The sequence below is a fragment of the Mobula hypostoma genome, chromosome 1, assembly GCF_963921235.1.
Source record: "Mobula hypostoma chromosome 1, sMobHyp1.1, whole genome shotgun sequence".
Classification (NCBI taxonomy): domain Eukaryota; kingdom Metazoa; phylum Chordata; class Chondrichthyes; order Myliobatiformes; family Myliobatidae; genus Mobula; species Mobula hypostoma.
The window spans coordinates 56,845,722-56,867,930 of NC_086097.1; the positions used below are offsets into that span (position 1 = coordinate 56,845,722).

General features: G+C 37.4%; 2 protein-coding genes across 2 annotated transcripts in view; one reads left to right on the forward strand and one right to left on the reverse strand.

Annotated features, from left to right (window-relative positions):
* actr10 (actin related protein 10) overlaps positions 1-1,315 on the forward strand; it is a 31,499-nt gene extending 30,184 nt beyond the window's left edge. Inside the window, exon 13 of the mRNA XM_063049534.1 lies at positions 399-1,315. Coding sequence (XP_062905604.1) covers positions 399-580 — 182 coding nt within the window. The 3' untranslated portion in view covers positions 581-1,315. The remainder of the gene's footprint in view (positions 1-398) is intronic.
* A 2,068-nt stretch (positions 1,316-3,383) lies between these two features.
* On the reverse strand, positions 3,384-16,445 carry LOC134347229 (F-box/WD repeat-containing protein 7-like). Its single transcript, XM_063049548.1, has 7 exons — positions 16,332-16,445; positions 14,799-14,871; positions 13,990-14,101; positions 12,398-12,522; positions 8,492-8,567; positions 5,455-5,570; positions 3,384-3,549 (listed from the first exon to the last, which is right to left on the reverse strand). The coding sequence occupies exons 1-7, from the start codon at positions 16,400-16,402 to the stop codon at positions 3,421-3,423; spliced, it is 702 nt and encodes a 233-aa protein (XP_062905618.1). The 5' UTR covers positions 16,403-16,445; the 3' UTR covers positions 3,384-3,420.
* Between the last annotated feature and the right edge of the window lie 5,764 nt (positions 16,446-22,209).

Here is a 22,209-nt window from a genome sequence, read left to right on the forward strand (position 1 = left end):
TTATCCTCTGGTTTTGAGAATTAACCATTGATTATGACTCATTATTTTCTGTCCCTTAAGTCATTTTTTTTTGTCTGAGCTGTCATTGCCTCTCCAATTCCATATTATATATCAGCTTTTGATGTGGTACTTTGTCTTGTTGGTTAGCTTTATCTTTGGTCTTCTAATATAAATGTATTTGTTCATTCCTAAGAGTTAATTATGTCGATCAATATGAAAAAGAACTAATTCAGTTTTTAAAAATCACTTTCCTTCTGCAATTCAGCTATCGTACACTATCGTATTAATAATTGAACAATATCAGATAGAAGACAGGATAAATGCACTGAGATTTATAAGGCAGAGAATATTATTTTTGATTGAATTTTATCATTAATCATTATTTTATTTAATTCTAGGAGCCATTTTTGGTGCTCTGCAGGACATATTAGGTAGCCGTTCAGTCTCCAAAGAATATTACAACCAGACAGGTCGTATTCCTGACTGGTGCTGCTTGAATAACCCACCGCTGGAAATGATGTATGAGACCAGTAAAGCTCCTCCTCCATTGATGAAGAGAGCATATTCCACGGAGAAGTAGAGAGCTTCATGGTCTCTGGCAAACTAGTTTCTAAGTTATGTACTGTTTTAGAATTACATTGTATGCCTAGATTTTCATAATAATGTTGCTCAAAATATCTACATATTATATAAATATGTTTGATCAGTTACTTGATATTCTTTAATGTTCTTAACTAAAACATTGCATGTTTCCAAAATGTATGTTACTATCTAAATGCTAAAAGCTTAAGAGAAGTATGGCATTAAATTAATGCTGTAAGTGCTACTGAAGATAATTTTTTTTGGGCCCGGTTGATGATAATAGTTTGAATTTGCAGATGCTTGACTGGAAGTCTATTCTGCTGCATAAATACTTTTTGGGTCCAAAGTTTACAAAAATAAAAGTTCTCAAGACCACACAAAATTTATCTTAGTTATGAAATGTAAAGCCATGTTTTCTGAATATTTGTTTGTTACTGTTCTGTGGAGTACAACATTTTCTTAATTGGGAAAACCACATTTTAAACAAATACGTACATTTACAAGATTTACATTCCTAAAAAATCAATCTTGACTAGTCAGTACATATGAGTATTGAAATTTTGCAGATCTTTCCATGACAAAGAAAGTTGGATTCCATTTCCTTATGTTTATGTCCCCTTTTTTCAAAAACCACTTCTTTCACCAAGGTCTTAGTCATGCCTCAGTCATCTCCTTTGATGTCTATTTTTGCTTTTTGAGCGATGTTGATTAAACCACTGAAGTAACCTATAACATTATGTCTTTCTTTCCTTGTATCACGAACGAGGCAGATTTCCATGGAACCTGAGTTATCTGATTTGGCTGAGTGCATATGGTATCAGACTTTACAACAGGTGGAAAATAGTTGTGGAAGTAAACAAGCACATTACAATTATCCTTGCTAAAGTGAAAAAACTGGGCAAAGGACAGTTAAATGCTCTTACTTATCCTGATTTCTGTTTTTTGGCAAACCACAACAGCCCTTTGATTTTGCAAAGTAAATCAGATTTTAGATCTTTAGATTACATATGATACCCATATAGATATTTTTAAGGATTATTATAATTGTAGCCTAAATGTAAATGAACCCAAAATAACTGATGTGGCATTACATCTTTGAGAAGTTGTCATGCATTTAATGCCAGTTCATCACTAGCCTCACTTCATTAAACTAAACTATAAATTGGACTTCTGCAGCAATTATTTCAGTCAGGACAATTCACTCAATGTGAACCCAATGAACACATTGCTTATAGTAGTACATCTAACAGTACGTAAACAATCATTCTTTCACTGGTTGATACCAGAACAACAACTTCCTGATTATTAAACCGTGTAAATCAAAATAATAGGGCAAATACTATTGTAATTTCTTATCTTGGATGAATGTCAAACTGAGGAAATGCATTTACAGCAGGTTGATCAGTTGTATAAAAATCAAAAGAATAATTTGTTAACGTTTTTAAAATGTGGAAATAATCTACAAAACTTCTTCAGTTCGTTTTTTTTTGTTTTACTGAATTATTCTGATTATATTGTGGCCTGTGTGTTCATCAATATTTCCATTTCAGAATTTCCTAATCAGAGATTTAAAATCACTGAAGTTACTACAGCGCTTAAGTGACAAATATGCTTTTGAAATTATGATGTTTTCCCCCAACAAAGTGGAACACCGTGTGCAGGATGGGTACAGTTTCATGTTTCACATATTTTCTGAATTGGGTTTGATATATGGAATAATATATTGGGCTGCTCACACTTTGATAACTGAATTTTGGAAATTGCAGGGTAGGCGCCGATAAACTGGACTCTGAAAACTTACACTCGTTCCTCAGTCACACTTTATTTACTTGCACACAAGGAGAACAGCTTGGCCCCTGTCACCAAACTGTTCTAAAGTTTAAACAAAAAAAGTGACATTTTTATACAGATATTAATCAATTGGTAGCCTTGTGGATGTTCAAATTCCTTATCTGCATAATCAGTCACAAGTTGCACTATAATATAGGTATTAATAACAAATAGAAACTACAAGCTAATAGCTAATTCTTCCTTAATTTTAGTAAACTAATGACCATTTGTCTGTGTGCCTTGCATCGTTGGCATGTATTCTTATCATGTCTTGGTGTGCCACATAGCTTCAGTCCCCTGCTTTGCAAAGAAATTATGCTTTTCAAAGATCTTTCTTACTTGGATTAATTGAACACTATCTGTAAATATTTTTGCCTGCACATTATCTTAACCCTTGTTTTGCTATAAATTCCACAATAGGTGTACTAGGTGTTTATGCTAAATTTGTGACACAATTATAGCTGAGCAGGAAAGGCCTTGTTGAAATTCAACTTCCATAAGGTATTAATTTATATTGGAAAATTGGTGATGGGGTAAGTGTCCTTCCTAGATTATAGTGGCTAATTAGAAGAACATCTGAGATTGCATAGTTGTTTTGGAATAGCCTTCATAATTTATTGTGCTATTTTACACACTCAAACCCTGTTGTTTATTGGAATTATTATTTATGAAAGCCCTGTTGAAGTGAATTAGGAGAAGTGACAGATTTTGGAAAGAATGTTTTCTTGATTTGCATAGCACAAAACTTGAAAGTTAGACTTGTTCAATACTAAGGAAAATAATGAAGGAAATCCACTGGAGTTTTGACACTTTGAATGAAAGATAACTTATAAATATAGATTTAAACAATTCTGTACATTATAGTCATATAAAAGAAAATTGAGGAGAGGGGAAAAAAAGCAAAGCCTGGAAACTCCTTTGGCCTTGTACAGAGTTAGGTATGTTTAAAAATCCTGTTTTTACAAAATAATTAGTAACTGATATCTCTAAACATCTAACTACAATAATTTACCAATAGCTCAGAATAGTTAAAATCCCAGGTGATTCTGGAGAAGCTGTAATGACCTTTGTCTCATTGACCCAAACTTTATGCAGAAGAGATGGATTTCTATGGATTACGTTAACCAGTTTCCCTTCCTGGGGGAAAAAAACATGGAAATCAAGGACATGAAGACAGCATAGAAATACAATAAGTTTCAGGAAAGTTTATGAACCCTCTGCAATTACCTGGTTTTCTGCATTCATTACTCATAACAAGTGGTCTGATCTTCATCCAAGTCACAATAATAGACAAACTCAATCTGCCTAAACTAATAACTTGTCTTTATTGAACATATTGTTTCATCATTCACAGTTCAGGCTGGAAAAAGTATGTGAACCCTTGTGTTTAATAACTTGTAGACCCTCCTTTAGCAGTAGTAACCTCCACCAAACATTTCCTGCTGCTGCTGATTAGCCTTGCACAACGGCGAGGAGAAATGTTAGATCATTCCTCCATACAAAACTGTTTCCGTTCATCAGCATTTTTGGGATACTCGCATGAGCAGCCCTCTTCAGGTCATGCCACAGCACCTCAATTGGATTAACATCTGGGCTCTGACTTGGGTCATTCCAAAGCACGAGTTTTCTTCTTTTTAAAACTTTCTGTTGTGGATTTACTCTTGTGTTTCAGATCGTCTTGTTGCATCATCTAACTTCTATTCAGGTTTAGGTGACAGAGTGCTACCCTGACATTCTATAAAATGTCTCGATACAATTTTGAATTTATTGCTTCCTCAATGATTGCAAGTGTCCAGGCCCTGAGGCAGCAAAGCAGCCCCAAACCATGATGCTCCTTCCACCATGCTTCACAGTTGAGATGAGATTTTGGTGTTGCTGTGGAGTGCCCTTATTACTCCAAACAAAGGGGTGTGCATTTCTGCCAAGAAGTTCAACTTTTGTCTGCTCTGTCCACAGAACATTCTCCCAAAAGTGCTGTGGAACATCCAGGTGGTCTTTTGCTTACTTGACACGTGCAGCAATGTTTGTTTGTTTGTTTGTTTGTTTTCGGAGAGCAGTGGTTTCCTTTGTGGTATCCTTCCATGAACACCAGTATTCAGTATTTTTCTTACAGTGGACATATAAACAGGGACTTTAGCAAGTTGTAGAGATTTCTGCGGGTCTTTTGCTGTTACCCTTAGGTTCTTTTTCACCTCCTTCAGCATTGCACATTGTGATCTTGCAGGACACCCAGTCCTAGGGAGAGTAGCAACAGCACTGAATTTCCTCCATTTGTAGACAATTTGTCTTACTGTGGACTGATGAACACTCAGGTGTTTAGAAATGCTTTTGTAGCCTTTTCTAGCTTCATGCATGTCTATATTTCTACTTCGAAGGTCCTCTGAAAGTCGTTTTGATCAAGGCATAGTGCACATAAGCAGATCTTTCTTGAGAAGAGCAGGCTCTGTCCATAAGCTGACTTTGTGTGCCTTTTTTACAGGGCAGGGCACCTCTACAACCCACACCTCCAATCTCATCTCATTGAGTGGAACACCTGACTCCAAATAGCTTTTGTAGAAGGCATTACCCCAGAGGTTCACATTCTTTTTTGAACTTAGACTGTGAATGTTTAAATGGTGTACAGAGTATCGATGAGAAGTAGTACAATTGCTTGTGTGTTATTAGTTTAGGCAGGCTGTATTTGTCTACAGTTGTGACTTAGATGAAGATCAGACCTCATTTTATGAGTGATTATTGTAGAAAACCACATAATTGCAAAGCATTCACAAATCTTCTTGCAACTGTATGTGTTGCAATTATTAAACTTGACAATTTAGTATAATTCAATTTGAAGCTAGTCAATTTAGTTAGATGTTTATTTCAGCATCAAAGTATATTCTCTCAGTAAGGCAGCTGAGAATGTATATTATATGAAGTTTCAAAATTAGAATGAATGTTATAGGTTCTTTGAAGGAACCCAAAACACAGGCAGGATAATGTAGATCATATAGAATTGGGTAAGATATGCATATGTGTTACATTTACACAAAGAAATATATTTACCACTACATCCCAGACTAATATCTTCTTTCTGTCACCTCCACTAACAAGTCGATTTCCATTCAGGTGTAGACTCCTCACCACCCCAATATGTTCAGACATAATGAAACGACATTTTCCTGAGGAAAGATTGGATATTCTTAAAGTACTTCCCTATTTATGGCACTAATGTCAATATCAAAAATTATTTTCAGTGCAACATTTAGTCAATTAAGTGTGAATTAACTCTTTAATATATGAACACCAAATGTTTTCCTCTTTTTGTTAGCAAGTGAAAGGGAAAAGATGGCAATAAGAAATTGTAATTTTCTTTGCTAGGATGAATTCTGAGTTGGTTGGTATTGTTCATCTACAATCAGCAAAACCATAGCTTTAAACTTTCTGTTTTCCTCATCGCTTTGGTTTATGTCAAATAACTACTCATGGCCAAGATAGGAGATGTGACTGCTCTCACTTCAGCCAACTGCAGTGTTTATTTAAAATCCCTTACTTACATAAGAAAATGGTACATGTTATTCATTATCCAGTATTACTGATAATATTATTGTCAAATTCTGATTTTGCTTTCTGGCTGAGATGTTTCATACTAGGACATGAGATGGATCTATATAATGTTTCTACTTACAGATAGCTTTTAAGTTCTTCATGAGCAATAGAAGCAAACCCCGAGGTTCCCTACTCTCCAAATAGCAATTGCACTTATTTATCAGAAATGTTTGCTCACTAGTTGTAGTTATGCAATAACCTACTATTAAAATAATCCCTCTTTCATCTTTGCATTTTATTTATGAACATTCTCATCACATATATGTGCAGGAGATCGAAACAACCGCTCCGGGGTGGGGGGGGGGGCGGGGAGTGGAATCCACATACTTCTAGTAAACATATTCAAAATAAAGGATTAGGAGATGAAGACCCATTTGGGTTTGATCTCAGTATAAATGCCAGGTGACCTTAAAAACTGATCCCATCAAAGTGCGAAGGATTAAGCTTTGCCATTGCTAATGGGGTTACATCTTTAAGATCTACCAATGTGGAGAGGTTTAAACTACTTTACACAGATTTCTTTGGTGATTAAAAATGAAACAGTCTGGGTACTAATGTTTCATAAATGTTAGAACTTTGTAAATCCTTGGACGCCCAGTCCAGGTTAACTGCAGTTGTCTTCTCGTGTATCAATATCTGTACCTATTTATATCCAGTAATATCAGAGGTTCTCTCCCTAAGTTTATACAAAAAAAAATGATAGAGCAGCAAGGAGCCTAACCAGCTCCTCATATAACTTGCACTCCTTTTGTAAGTTACCGTCTCCATATGTTTAAAAAAAAAACGGGAATAATCAACAAAATATTTGGTGGGCAGGGCTCTCCTGCATTCTTATCTTTCTCCAAATAGGTAGCCTCTCTGTTACAGGTTTACAATTGCGAGAAAATTCAAATATGACAATAGAGTTTGAGTATTAAAACACAGGATATTTTCTCTCTGAAAAATGATTTGATAAGACTACTTGTTTTATGTGTCTTTGAGCATTGTGAGATAAAAGTGGAAAATGATGGAAATCTTCTGCAGGTAAGGTAGCATCTGTGGAAACAGAGACCCTTCCACAATTTACCAATCTTGATGAAGGAACATTTAAAATTTTTATCCAGCAATTTCTATTTTTTATTTCAGGTACAATATTTACTGTTTGGGGATTTACAATTTTAAAAACTGAATTGAGATTCTGTATTTTGGATTTTAATATTATTCCCATAAGGGCAAGGTTGTATGGAAGACTGGCAGTTGCCCATGCTGCAAGTCTTCCCTCTCCACAACACTGATGTTGTCCAAGGGAAGGGCAAGGGCCGATACAGCTTGGCACCAGTGTCGTTGCAGAGCTCTGTGTGGTTAAGTGCCTTGCTCAAGGACACAACACGCTGCCTCGGCTGGGGCTCGAACTCACAACCATCAGGTCACTAGTCGAATGCCTTAATCACTTGGCCACGTGCCCACAACATATTTATTGTTTTTGCATATGTATGATAAAATAATAAAGCAAAATGTGAAACTCCTGGGAAATGGTAATTGAGATGAGAATTCATATTAATATAAACACCAATAAAGTGTTTGGGTTTTATTTGTTGTCCTTTGTAATTCTATGATCTTAAAAAGATGCGAGCCCATGGTATTACAGGACATATATTATCATGGATAGAAGGCTGGCAGGAGGCAAAGACTCAGGATAAAGGAAGCCTATTCTGGTTGGCTGCCAGTGACTGGTGTTCCACAGGGGTCAGTATTGGGACCACTTCTTTTCAACATGAAATCTTGAGAATTGATGGCTTTGTGGCCAAGTTTGTGGATGATATGAGGATAGGTGGAGAGGCAGGTTGTGTTGAGGAAGCAGGGAGTTTGCAGAAGGACTTAGACAGATTGGGAAAAATGGGCAAAGAAGTGGCAGATGGAATATGAGGAATGTTTGATGGTTCTGGGCTTGTATTTGCTGGAGTTCAGAAGAATGAAGGCGGATCTCATTGAAATCTATAGAATATTGACAGGCCTAAATAGAGTGGATGTGGAGAGGATGTTTCATATAGTTGATGAGTCGAGGACCAGAGGGCACAGCTTCAGAATACAGGGACGTCCATTTAGAACAGAGGTGAGGAAGAATTTCTTCAGCTAGAAGGTGGTGAATCTGGACTTCATGGCCATGGATGGCTGTGCAGGCCAAGTCATTGAGTATATTTAAAGGGGAAATTGATAAGTTCTTGATTAGTTAGGGCATCAAGGGTTACGGGGAGAAGACATGAGAATGGGGTTGAGAGGGATAATAAATCAGACATTATGCAATGGCAGATCAGTTCTGCTCCTGTGTCTTTAATGGCCTTAGTGTAGGTGCAGAGAAGGAATGAGGCCAAGTTGATCATTGTCAATGTTGCATAGCTTTTCAAAATTGTTCAATTTTATTTTTGGCTAAAATTAAGAACAACTTGCCCTGTATCTCCCATGCAAATATTTATGGCTTGAAGAAAAAGGAACTTGCAAATTTTTTTTTTCACACCTGTAAAGTCCCAGACTCGAATGGTGCTATCTGATGAACCAGAGCAGATTGACTTCTCATTAAACTTCAAACAGTACTGCAGGGAATAAAATCAAGAGGTGTGAGAAAGGTCATATATAAATTCCGGATAAGAATTCTGCGATTTTTGGAAAATAACAATCAAAATATCAAAGTATAACAAGGAGTATTTCTGGATGAAACTTAGAATGGAATTCTCAAGCAGAAGATGATAGGGAACAAGTATTTAAAGGATAGGACTCAAAGAAAAGTACACAAAGAAAAAAATCATGCTGAATATATAACGAGTCAGAGGTATAATTTGATGGTAATCATCAAGCAGTCAGTATGACAGATAGAATTTAAGTTAGGAAGAGTACTGGTTCTTCAGTAACAAGGTATAATCACCTGAAAGTCAAGGTTCTTCCACTACCATGACATCAATGGACAAAGCTTATAGTTACTGAGGGATCTTGTTTCTGAGTGATCTGATGTTCCCAAAGACTGGAAGGTGGTGAAAGTTTCATTGTTTAAGAAGGGTAGTAAGGAAAAGCCAGAGAATTACAGGCTGATTAGCCTGACATTAGTAGTGGGAAAGTCACTGTGGGATAGGATCTATCAGCATTTAGTTCGATGCAGTTTGATTAAGATGAATCAGCTTGGCTTTGTCAATGTCAAGTTGTGCTCAGCAAGCCTTTTAGAGTTTGTTGAAGAGGTAGCCAAAAAGGTAGATGAGGGTTCAGTAAAAGATGTAGTCCATTTGGTCTTTAACAAGAACTTTGACCAGGTCCCATATGGAAGGCTGGTCTGGAAGGTTAGGTTACTTGGAGTCCAGGGAGAGCTAATACATTTTACTTTAACATCTGAAGGTTGCTTCTTGGAATAGAAGCCAGTAACTGGTAGTGTGCCACAGGGGTTGGTGTTGAGACCATTATTTATGTAAGTAATTTGGATGAAATACACAAAGCTTAATCAGTACGTGTGGGTGAAACAAAATTGGATGAGTGCCAGAGGAAGTGGTTGCTGGATCACAGATGCTTTATGTTTGAAGAAAGAAAGAATACAGTAGTTATTATTATATAACCATCAGGTTTCTTAACTGGAATGGATAACTTCACTCACTACAATTCTGAACAGATTCTACAATCTACAAACTCACTTTCAAAGACTGTACAACTTCTGTTCTCAATATTACATTTTTCATTTGCATGATTTGTCTTTTACACATTGGTTGTTTGTTTGTCAGTCTTTATTTACAGTATGTATAGTTTTCTATCATTTCTATTTTATTTCTTTATTTTTCTGTAAATACCTGCAAAAAATGAATGTCAAGGTAGCAAATTGCAACTTGTACATACTTTGATAATAAAATTTACTTCTGTCTCTTTGTGGCATAAAATACTACAGGAATCACATGGGACTATGACTCAAGATAATCTTTAGAAGATCATTATTCTGAAGACTCCACATGTTGCTGTGTTTCAGCAGTAAATAAGCAGATGCAAGTCCTAAAGTGTGAGCTCAATATTACAGTGGAATGCTGTGTAAAGATTTCATGAGTTGTATTGATGCATACCACCTGCTCTAGGAAAATGCATATGTGATGTCAGCTTGGAGACAGTTGAGAATTCTCTTTTCAGAACACTGGGGCACTAATTTGGCAACATGATAATATTATGACAACAACCGCGAGAAAGTGAAATCCTTTCTTTATAATGGAAAAGAACAAGTCAGAATGTAGGTCCAAATCAGCACAATTTAAAACTCCTATAACTTCACCACTTTTATAGTATCCTACTGTGTCACTTGTGGTTGGTTGAAAGTCCATATTACACAAACAGATGCATTTTTGACTTTTTGTGTATATCTGTACATAGATTGCTGTATAATGTTAGTGATAGTCCAAGTAGCAAGAGTATTATACAAGGGAAACTCCTGCTTGAGAACTGACTTGTATCCGCTCCAATTTGCTTTACTGGATCAACAGGTCCACAGCAAATACCATCTCATTGGCTCTTCACTCAACCCTGAAATATCTGGACAGCAAAAAATGCATACACCAGGATGTTCTTTATTGACTACAGCTCAGCGTTCAATACCATCAACCCCTCTAAACTAATCAATATCCTTCAAGACCTTGGCCTCAATACCTCCTTGGGCAATTTCCTCACTTGCAGACCCCAGCCAGTTTGGATTGGCAACAACATCTCCTCCACAATCTGCTTAGCCTCTGCTCTTCTCAGTTTACATTTATGACTATGACTACGCACAGCTCCAATACTATATTTAAGTTTGCTGACAACAGCACTTTTGTTGGCCAAATCAAAGGTGATGAATCAGCATATAGGAGGGAGATTGAAAATCTGGTTGACTAATCTTAACCCTATCCCTAATGGATAGTGCCTCAACAACAACCTCTTACTCAATGTCAGCAAGACCAAGGAGCTGATTATTGACTTCAAGAGAAGGAAACCAGAGGTCCATGAGCTGGTCCTCATCGGGGGATCAGAGGTGGATAGCTTCAGCATTTTTAAATTCCTTGGTATTATCATTTCAGAAAACCTGTCCTAAGCCCAGCACATCAGTGTAATTATGAAGAAAGCACTTCCTTAGAAGTTTGCAAAGATTTGGCATGACATCTAAAACTCTGACAAACTTCCGTAGATGTGTAGTGGAAAGTATATTGACTGGCCCCATCACAGCCTGGTATGAAAATACCAATGCCCTTATACAGGAAATCCTACAAAAAATAGTGAATATGGCCCAGTCCATCAGGGGTAGAGTCATCCCACCCTGGAGCACGTCTGTATTTGCAGTTTGTTGTCCTTTACACACTGGTTGTCCACCCGGTGGTTGCAGTCTTTCATTGATTCTATTATGGTTATTGGATTTATTGAGTATGCCCGCAAGAAAATTAATCTTAGGGTTGTATATGGTGACATATGTACTTTGATAATAAATTGACTTTGAACTTTGAGTTTTGACTTATTCAGTTGGTATGTTAATTATAGTCAATGAGATATTTAGTGTCAATACATCATTGCAATTTTTTTCAATGCACCGGTAAATTTAGTGATGATGTCATTTCATGTTTCCTCTTCTTATCTGTCCAAGTATTATCTCAAAATGCAGGCTAGTTTTGCTTGCATGTTTTTGATCTTGTTTAAGAAATAATTTCAATATAGTGAGTTAATGACTATACTAAAATAGGAATCTTGCACATTATGTTAATATTGCACAGTGTGACTTCACCTTATGAGTGTTTTTGTGAAAATGTGAATGATGCAGGATACTTAATTGGTAATGTTTTGTGCTTATATCCTTCATATAAATGTCTATAAATGCCTCAGACAAGGTAAGTTCTAAAATAGAAAGACATTGTGTGATGCCATAGAGAGCAAAATATTGCTACAGGCACAGGGTCAGAATACTGGATTCTCCCTCGTACACTAAAATAAGAACAGAAAATGAAGGAAATGATTAAGTTAGGTAATACTAGTGTCTGTAGAGAAGAAAAGGAGATGAAAATGCTGAGATCAAATGTTATTGAACGAAAACGTTATCTCTCCCTCCAGATGCTGGGGATTTTCAGCATTTTCTGCTAGTACTGTCCTGATTTTCTTACAGCACACTCAGTGACTAGAAATGTGAATTTGTGGCGATATCATTACAATGTAATTTCGAAATTTGGCAGTGCTTCAGTTTTCATGAATACCAGTGGATGAACAGTACGTAAATTATTGGGTCTACAAATGACAACACATTTGACGGTGCTATCTCTTGGAGGAGATGTTTGTAACACTTTGTTTCACGTTGTCTTACTTTGTCTTTATATTCTCTCTTTAAATTTGAGAAAAAACATTACACTAATATATGGTTTTCATCTGCCACCTTATGGAAGCTACTTACCACATCTCCCGTGTGTCCTCGACACCTATGCAGCAATTTTCCACTGTCTACTGACCAGATAAGAACTAAGCAATCCCCTGCTCCACTCACCACGTATCGACAGTCAAATTGACAACAGTTCACCACTGTAGAGGAAAAAGTACACAAAATAACACAATACATTGCATATTTTAACTTTGATTTTTGTTAAGCTCTTTTCTGTTTTGGAAAAGGATGTGAATTAGTTTAACTCTGAGATTTACTGCCAGAGTTTGCTCTCAGTTTAACTTAATCTCAGGTCATACTTCTATGCAAAAGGTGAACTGGTCACTCAAGGCGACTTGATCTTCTAAGGTAAAAGAATAATTGTTCCTAAGCTATGTTATGAAGGAATACAATCAAACCCTTCATAAGGAATCCAAGAAATGTTGTGTGGGGCCTTATAAGAATATTAAGTCGAGCTTTCCTCCCAGCAACAAAAAGGCTGGAGGTGCCATTAGCCACTGGAGAACCACAACCACTTAGGACAAGATCCTGTAGGATTCTGTAAGACTATGTTCAACTAAAATCCACAGAAACGTCCATTTTTTTGGTTTTCATATTTTATCATTATTATTGGGTAGAATGTAAATAGACTGTATGCCATTTGTAATATCAGCTGGTATCTCTTAAAAATTGCATCATGTAACAATTGCCTTCTAAAAAGCTGCAACATTGTTTAGTGTAGAATTTTCCAAAATATCATCTGCCTTTGTGGGGAAAACAGATAGTTTCCATTGTTCACCTATTAAAGCGACAAAGGTGATTGAAGCATCAAGACAAGTACGGAAGTTTGGGGATCATTTGGGTGTTCTAGTGCTCTGCAGTCTCCGAGAGGATTCTGAGAGGCAGCAGCAGTGTGTACGAACCTCATAGCAGGCAGGACAGGGCGCAAGCCGATGTTTGGCTCCATTTGGCCGACTATAGCTTCCGTTTTTCATTGATTAAAGCGACGAGGGAGATTGAAGCATCATAGTGAGTGCAGAGGGTGAGCGCCAGCTGGTTGCCTTTTGATCAGTTGCTCTGGACCGGAGAGAGGAGAGCCTGCCACTCCGCCCAACAGGTCTTTTTCTGCATTTTGGATGTGGACTTGAATTGTAAACTCTTTTGTTCAGTCTTATAGTTATTATATTGTGCTTTTTCACCCGATCTTCTCGGGTTTTTTGTGTGGGGAGGGGATTTGGATGTCGACGTGCCTGATTCATTTTGTTTGTTTTTTTTTTGCAGGAGGAAGGATTTGGGGTTCAATGTGCCTGATCGGTTTTGTTTGTTTTTTTGTGCAGGAGGAGGGATTTGGGGGTTGATGTGCCTGATCCGTTTTGCATGGTTTTCGTGCAGGAGGAGGAATTTGGGAGTTGATGATCATGCTGCCTTTCTTTTTGAACTGAAGAATTTCAGAGATGTTTACTTTGATAATAAAATGAACCTTTGAACCTTTGAAAGGCACAGTGTTCATACAGGAAGCTTTTCTTTGTTTAGTAAAGTACCCTTGCTGTTGGTAATTTAAACTACTGTAGATTTCCAGCATTTTAGGGAAGGAGATGCTGAAAGAATGCCTACTTCAGTGTAATTACCTTCTGTATGGCCTTTTAGAACAGCTGTACATACTCCTCTCTGTACATTCCATATTCTTACTGTGTGGTCCCAGGATGTGCTGGCAACTAGATGCTCTTTCATCGTCAAGTGCTGTTTAGCAAGCAAGTGGTTAGTACAATCTCAAGCAAACATAAATATCCTCATCAAATGCAATGTAAAATACATTTACATTGGAGTGTGCTTCATAACAGTCCTGAGCCCATGAAGGGACACAGCTGAGAAATATCACTGCAGTTTCTATATCAATCACTAGGAAGGAAACAAGAACATGGAAAATGTTTTAATATTTTAAATATATATTAGAGTTATCTTATAACCCTGCTTAAAATACATCTGCCCTGTTGGCTATTATTTTAGACAAACAATATATAAACATTCAATGTTCACAAAATGATTTACTTAAAATCTCAATGTGAAATACTTTGGAACACTAGAAGACTGAGGATATTTGTAAAAGATTATCATCAGATTAGGAAGGATAAATAGGAGGTTGCTTCCACTTGCAGGTAATTAAAGGCTCAGGATACAGATTTAAAAATCTGGAGCAAAATTAAAAGGGAGAAAAACGTTTTAACTTTGAGAATAGCTATAGAATGTAATTCACTGACTTACAGGGCTGACATATCCACTAGCTGACCAGAGCAGGGTCTAATCTAATCTGTCTCACTGATGATAAAGTGTTAGAAGCAGAAAGAGATTTAGAATATAATGAGAACATTTTTGGAAAACATTATTCGAATTTTTGAAATGAATTTGAACTTACATAGTAAATTGATGATGACATTACCTGAATCTCATCTTCATGACCTCGGAGTATTTTCCCACACCGTCCATCCTGAACTGACCAAACTCGAAGAGTTCTGATTATCAAGAGATGATAGGATAAAGTAGTATACATCCTCACAAATTAATATAAGATTTCCAATTTTATACAAATATTCATTGTTGTATTTTGGTAATGGCCTTTTACTTAAAATTAATAAACATTTTAATGTAATTTGTGTTTACACAAATTTTAGTTGCATTGTACAGTTTATAATATAGCATAAAAAATTAAGTGCCAAGGCCCAATTCCTCTAAAGAGTTAACTGGTACTGATACACACAAAAAATGCCAGTTTTGACCTTTGATCTGTGCACCAGCCCAGCTCATCAAGAAAGGGAAAATATGTCTGGAATTCATGTTTCTGAGAACCGCATAATAATGCTGTATGGAAATATTCTTGTGTGTTTTGTGTGTTTGCAAAGATCCAGCATGACATCTAAAACTTTGACAAACTGTTATAGATGTGTGGTGGAGAGTATATCGACTGGCTGCATCACAGCCTGGTATGGAAACACCAATGCCCTTGAACGGAAAATACTTCAAAAGGTAGTGGATAGGGCCCAGTCCATTATGGGTAAAGCTCTCCCCACCATTGAGTACATCTACACGGAGCATTGTCACAGGAAAGCAGCATCCAACGTTATGGACCCCTACAAAACAGGTCATGTTCCCTTCTTGCTGCCTTCAGGAAGAAGGTACAGGAGCCTCAGGACTCACAGCACCAGGTTCAAGAACAGTTATTACCCCTCAACTAATAGGCTCTTAAACCCAAGGGGATAACTTCACTCAACTTCACTTGCCCCATCACTGACTTGTTCCTACAACCTTTGGAATCGCTTTCAAGGACTCCATCTCATGTTCTCGAGATATATATTTTTTTGCTTATTTATTTATTATTAGTATTATTATTATTGCTTTTTGTATTTTCACAGGTTGTTGTCACACTGCTTGAACATCCAGTTGGTTGGTTTTTCGTTGATTCTATTAATGTTATTATTCTGTCATGGATTTATTATGTCCACAAGAAAATGAATCTCAGGGTTGTATTTGATGACATATATGTACTTTGATAATAAATTTACTTTGAACTTTTGTGCATGTGCATAAATTATTGTATAAGTATGTATAATTGATAAGATCCTCAGCTGTAATGTTCTCCTCAAGTGTTAAAGCCAGTTATATTGCAAGGCTGAGAGAGTAAGAAAGTGGCAAGGCAAGAAAAAGATAGTTAGTTTACCTGACCTACTAGATTTTATAAGGCTGCAAGATGGACATAATATCTAAGTCTGAACGTACTATGCTGTCAATTTAAAAGTTGTTTTGTTCATGAATTGCAAACAGCCCTCCAGTTTGGTCTCAGATTGCTGTAAGGTATGAAGAAAAGAAAACATAAAATGAGGTCACATGTTATCCCTTCTGAATTTATGGACCCATTATTAACAACAATTTGTTAAGCTGTTGACAATGTTACTTTATTGTAAAATTTGAGTATTACCTATCTAAGCCGGCACTGATCACTTGTGTTCCATCAAAACATAGATGATCAATTCCTGAGCTGTGGCCCATCAATGCTCGTAGACAAGTCCCTGTTTCCAATTGGAAAATTCGAATCAAGCTGTCCGCACAACCTGTTACAATGACCTCTCTCTGAAAAACAGAAATTATTTCTTTAGCTTTTTTTAAATAACAATCATATTCAAAATTGGTTGCATCATAAAGTGAGTATTTTAAAGACAATTTGAGGATAACAGTTTTATTCAGTTTTCACTCTCAACCCATTCATCAGGTTATCAGTGAATTAGATCTGAGAAGGAATTATTTGGTGAGGTTCTGTTGGCCATCAGAGAACCAGGACCAGATGTGAGAAGAGGGGCAGAGAGCATTCCAAAGGTTAAAGGCTATTACAAAGGAAAACGTGCTAGGCAAACTCAATGGTCTTAAGGTGGATAAGTCATCTGGGCCAGATGGACTACAGGCAGTGGATGTCAATTACTTGGATTTTCAGAAGGCATTTGATAAGGTGCCACACATGAGGCTGCTTAACAAGATAAAATCCTATGGCGTTACAGGAAAGATACCGGCATGGACAGCGGAATAGCTGACGGACAGGAGACAGCAAGTAGGAATAAAAGGGGCCTTTTCCGAGTGGCTGCCGGTGACTAATGGTGTTCCTCAGGGGTCAGTATTGAGACTGTTGTTTTTCATATTGTTTGTCAATGATTTAGAAAATGGAATTGATGGTTTTGTTGCAAAGTCTGCGGATAATATCAATTGGTCGGTACAGGTTTTCAGTGCCCTACCAGATACACAACTAAAGCAATGAAAAGAGTGCTACGGTAATGTGGCGAATTGTGCAAAGCTATTAGACTTGGAGCATTGGAGTTCGGGAGTTCAATTCCAGCGTCCTCTGAGTGTTATACATGGTATATGGTAGGGCATTGAAGAATGCAGTAGAACAGAGGGATCTAGGAATAATGGTGCATAGTTCCCTGAAGGTGGACTCTCATGTGGATACGGTGGTGAAGAAAGCTTTTGGTATGCTGGCCTTTATAAATCAGAGCATTGAGAATAGGAGTTGGGATGTAATGTTGAAATTGTACAAGACATTGGCAGGGCCAAATTTGAAGTATTGTGTACAGTTCACCGAATTATAGGAGAAATGTCAACAAAATTGAGAGAGTACAGAGAAGATTTACTAGAATGTTACCTGGGTTTCTACTAAGTTACAGAGGTTGAACAAGTTAGGTCTTTATTCTTTGGAGCATAGAAGGTTGAGGGGGGACTTGATGGAAGTATTTAAAATTATGAGGGGGATTGATAGAGTTGACGTGGATAGGCTTTTTCCATTGAGAGTGGGGGAAATTCAAACTAGAGGACATGAGTTGAGAGTTAAAGGGCAAAAGTTTAGGGGTAACATGAGGGGGAACTTCTTTACTCAGAGAGTGGTAGCTGTGTGGAACGAGCTTCCAACAGAAGTGGTTGAGGCAGGTTCGATGTTGTCATTTAAAGTTAAATTGGATAGATATATGGACAGGAAAGGAATGGAGGGTTATGGGCTGACTGCAGGTCGATGGGACTAGATGAGAGTAAGAGTTCGGCACGGACTAGAAGGGCCGAGATGGCCTGTTTCTGTGCTGTAATTGTTATATGGTTATATAATACAACGATAGGTGGAGTGGTAGGTAGTGCTGAGGAAACAATGTGATTGCAGCAGGACTTAGAAAAATTGGAAGAGTGGGCAAAAAAGTGGCAGATGAAATACAGTATTGGGACATGTATGGTAATGCATTTTGGTAAAAGAATAGTGCAGACTATTATCTAAATGGGGAGAAGGTTCAAACATCAGAGGTGCAGAGGGACTTGAGAGTCCACATGCAAGACTCCCAGAAGATTAATTTACAGGTTGAGTCTGTGGTAAAGAAGACAAATGCAATGTTGGCATTTATTTCAAAGGGAACAGAATATAAAGCAAGGAGATAATGTTGAGCCTTTGTAAGACACTAGTTAGGCTGCACTTGGAACATTGTCAACAGTTTTGGGCCCTATATCTCAGAAAGGATGTGCTGTCATTGGAGAGAATCCTAAGGAGGTTCACGAGGATGATTCTGGGAACGAAGAGGTTAACATATGAGGAACATTTGGCAGCTTTGGGCCTGTACTCACTGGAATTTAGAAGAATGCGGGGGGATCTTATTGAAACCTAGAAAAGACTAGATAGGGTGGATGTGGAGAGGATGTTTCCTTCAGTGGGAGTATCCAGAACTAGAGGCCACAGCCTCAAAATTGAGGGCGACCCTTTAGAACAGAGGTAAGGAGGAATTTTTTTTTTTAGCCAGAGAGTAGTAAATATGTGGAATGTTCTGCCACAGACTGAGGTGGAAACCAAGTCTGTGTGTATATTTAAGGTGGAAGTTGATTGTTTCCTGTTCGATCAGGGCATTAAAGGATATGGCAAGAAGACAGGTGTATGGGGTTGAGTGGGATCCAGGATCAACCATGATGGAATGTCAGAGTAGACTTGATGGGTTGAATGGCCTAATTCTGCTCCTATGTCTTATGGTCTTATGGCTACGGAGGGAAAGATAACTGGTAATGGTCCATCAATAGGAAATTAGGGGTATTGGGGCACCACAAATTAGAACACTGAGACTTGGGGTCATCAAATAGAAGCCTCAAGGAATTGGGAAAGTTTCAATATTTAGGAACAGATGTTCAGGTCATTTGAGGGTCATCCCATCAGAGTAGCAAGCTATTGGGAAGGCAGGACCAGAGATAAAAGCAAAGCCAACTATATAGTTGGAATTGGTGCCAACTGGGGATTTGGGAAGGATGGTGAGGGAGAGGGGTAGATGGAGTGAGATCAATGGATAGAGAAGGGGTGGCTCAAAAATGTAGCTAAGTATGGATTTAACTAAAAATTTAATCTGTCACTGAGAGAACGTGTTTGTTCTTGGTCTAATCAATGACAATCCCTCCTGAGCTTAATCTCTTCAGCAATACTTTACTAGGCAGTGCATAAATTTCCCAAATTACCAGTGGAATTTCCATCCTTACAGTGATTTGGGCTTGAACCCAGCCCTCAAAATGAAACAGACATTGTGAAGCGACAATGATGCCCAACCATATCAATCATTTCTTTTGAAAATTTCTCATTGAATTGTATCATCTCAGAAAAAAAACAAAGAAATAAAAGGAGAGTTTGAAATACAGATCTGTTTGAAACTTTCCACACATAATTTCTCTGTAGTCTTTTAACAATTGTTTTGACTGATTTGACTGTGTCTTGATTCTGCCTTTTGAACAAGTTAAAGCCTGCTATCATTTTTTTGTTGTATAGCTATTCTTGCAAATAGCTGCATGAGAAATATTATTCTACCTTAATGCAAACACAGGTGACAGCATCTGTATGGTTATCCAGAACATGCAGACAGCATGCAGTGAAGAGATCCCATACACGGGCAGTTTTGTCTGAACTTCCACTAACCAGCCATTTCCCTGTGATAATGGAAGAGGCAGGAAAGATTTAAAATGGAGACAGTGGTGGAAGAAATCACTAATAAATTCAGCACCTTGTTCAAAAGATAGATTCCACATGGACAAGTTTGACATTTTTAATTTGCCATTAAAAGAACACTATACTTAGCAAAGTTATACAGCTATTAACATATCAATGTGCACCTCATGAAGTCATTGCTTTGCATGTGCAATTCATAAGAAAGTTTGACGCAAATTAGACTAGGCAGCTCTTGTGATCTTGTGTATGAAAGAAATTGAAATAAATAGAAAGAATAGTGATATGCAAGGTAGTTGTACTAAAATAAATGACACATATGGAACATTCTTTGCTTAGTGGTGTTATGTACTGAAGAGGGAACAGGTAGCATCATCCAGCACATTCAAATTGTAGAATTTATGGACTTAACATCATTGATCGCCAGAACAACATTTTAAATTTATGGCTTTATTCTTCCTTGAAAAAGCATAAGGCACCCAAAACAAAAACAATATACAGTAGTTGTAACTTCTTTTTACTCATTAACTATCCAGCTACTCTCACAGTCTTGGTTCTCATCTGAATAACAACTACTTAGTAAACTTAATTCAGAGTAACCAGTCTCCATGAACAATATACATAAATAAACTTACAAAAGGAACTTACCAGGCCAGGCAGAGTCTAGGAAAAGAGTACAGTTGAAGTTTTGGCCTGAAACATTGACTGTACTCTTTTCCTAGATGCTGTCTGGCCTACTGAGTTCCTCCAGCATTTTGAGTGTGTTGCTCAGATTTCCAGCATCTGCAGATTTTCTCTTGTTTATGATTAGTCCCTTTGAGACTTGTTTTCCAAAACAATTCACATGTGCATTATGTCATCAATTCAACAGCATCGCTTACAATGTGTCAAGCCACTTATGTTTTGTCCTTAAACAATGCATTCAGTTGAGAGGCTGTTACACTAGCCCAATCCTTCAGTATTTGGCAGACTATGGATACAAGAAAGAAAAATCCTTGCAATTCACTTCACTGTCTCTGTTCTTGCTGATTATCACTCACCATCACAATCTAGGCAATCCACTCTTTCTTGATGGCCTCGAAGTAAAGGTAGAACCGTATATCTGCCCAATTCCCAGTTTTGATTTAAGTGACAAGCCCTAATGTATATCTCCTTCCATCGACAGGTTGGAGACAACGATGGAAAATCAGAAAAATTAGGTCTGTTGTACCTGGGAGATGTGAGACCTGACAAAATAGAGAAGGAATTAACAGTATATTACTAAATCAAAGAATGAAATACTGTATGGTACTTCAGACTAGGCTAGTCCTGCTGATGTGATGTACTGACTGTCAGTGAAATCCTAAGATTACCTAATCACCACTGGAAATATCCAACTAAATAACCAGCTTTGCTGGAATGTTATTAATCTATAATGATATTTTGTTATAATGTCACCCAGATCTTGACAGCACAGATAATGAGCTTGAAACTGAAAACATGTAATATTTTTGATACAGCCTGATATAGGAACACCAATGCCTCTGAGCTGAAAATCTTACAAAAGATAGTGGATTTGGCCGAATACATCTCAGGTAAACCCAACCATTGAGAACATCTACATGAAACGTTGCCATGGAAAAGCAGCATCCATCATCAAAGATCCTCACCACTCAGGCAATACTCTTTTCTCGCTGCTGCCATCAGGTAGAAGGTCCAGGTGCCTCAGGACTCACACCACCAGGGTCACGAACAGTTACTACCCATCAACCATCAAGCTATTGAACAAAAGGGGATAACTACACTCATCTAAGGACTCTTTTAGTTTGTTATTTCATGCTCATTATTTATTGCTATTTATTTATACTTACATTGTCCATTGATCCTGTTTACAGCTATTGTTCTATAGATTTGCTAAGTTTTCCCACAGAAAAAGAATCTCTCTATGTGGTGGCATGTAGGTACTATGATAATAAATTTTACTTTGAACTTTGAATTTTTTTTGACACTGGTAGTTTTTTGTATTCTTAATACAAATGCAGATAAAAGCAGCATGCTGTATGCAGGTATAATACCACTGTAATTTGTTCATAGTGAAAACATATTCTTTTCTGATCATCTGACTGCATATCTGATGCTGTGAAACCACTTGCTGAATCCGAATAAACATAGAAAACCTACAGCACGATACAGGTCCTTCGGCCCACAAAGCTGTGCTGAACATGTCCTTACCTTAGAACGGCAGAATGTGGGATAACACACTGGAAGATTTGCCTTCTAATGCTGATACAGACAATGAGGTGATTACTTTGTTACTTGCTGTATCTATGGGTCCTTCAGTCTTAAATATGTCACTGTATTTGTTCCGTACTCTGCGGATTAC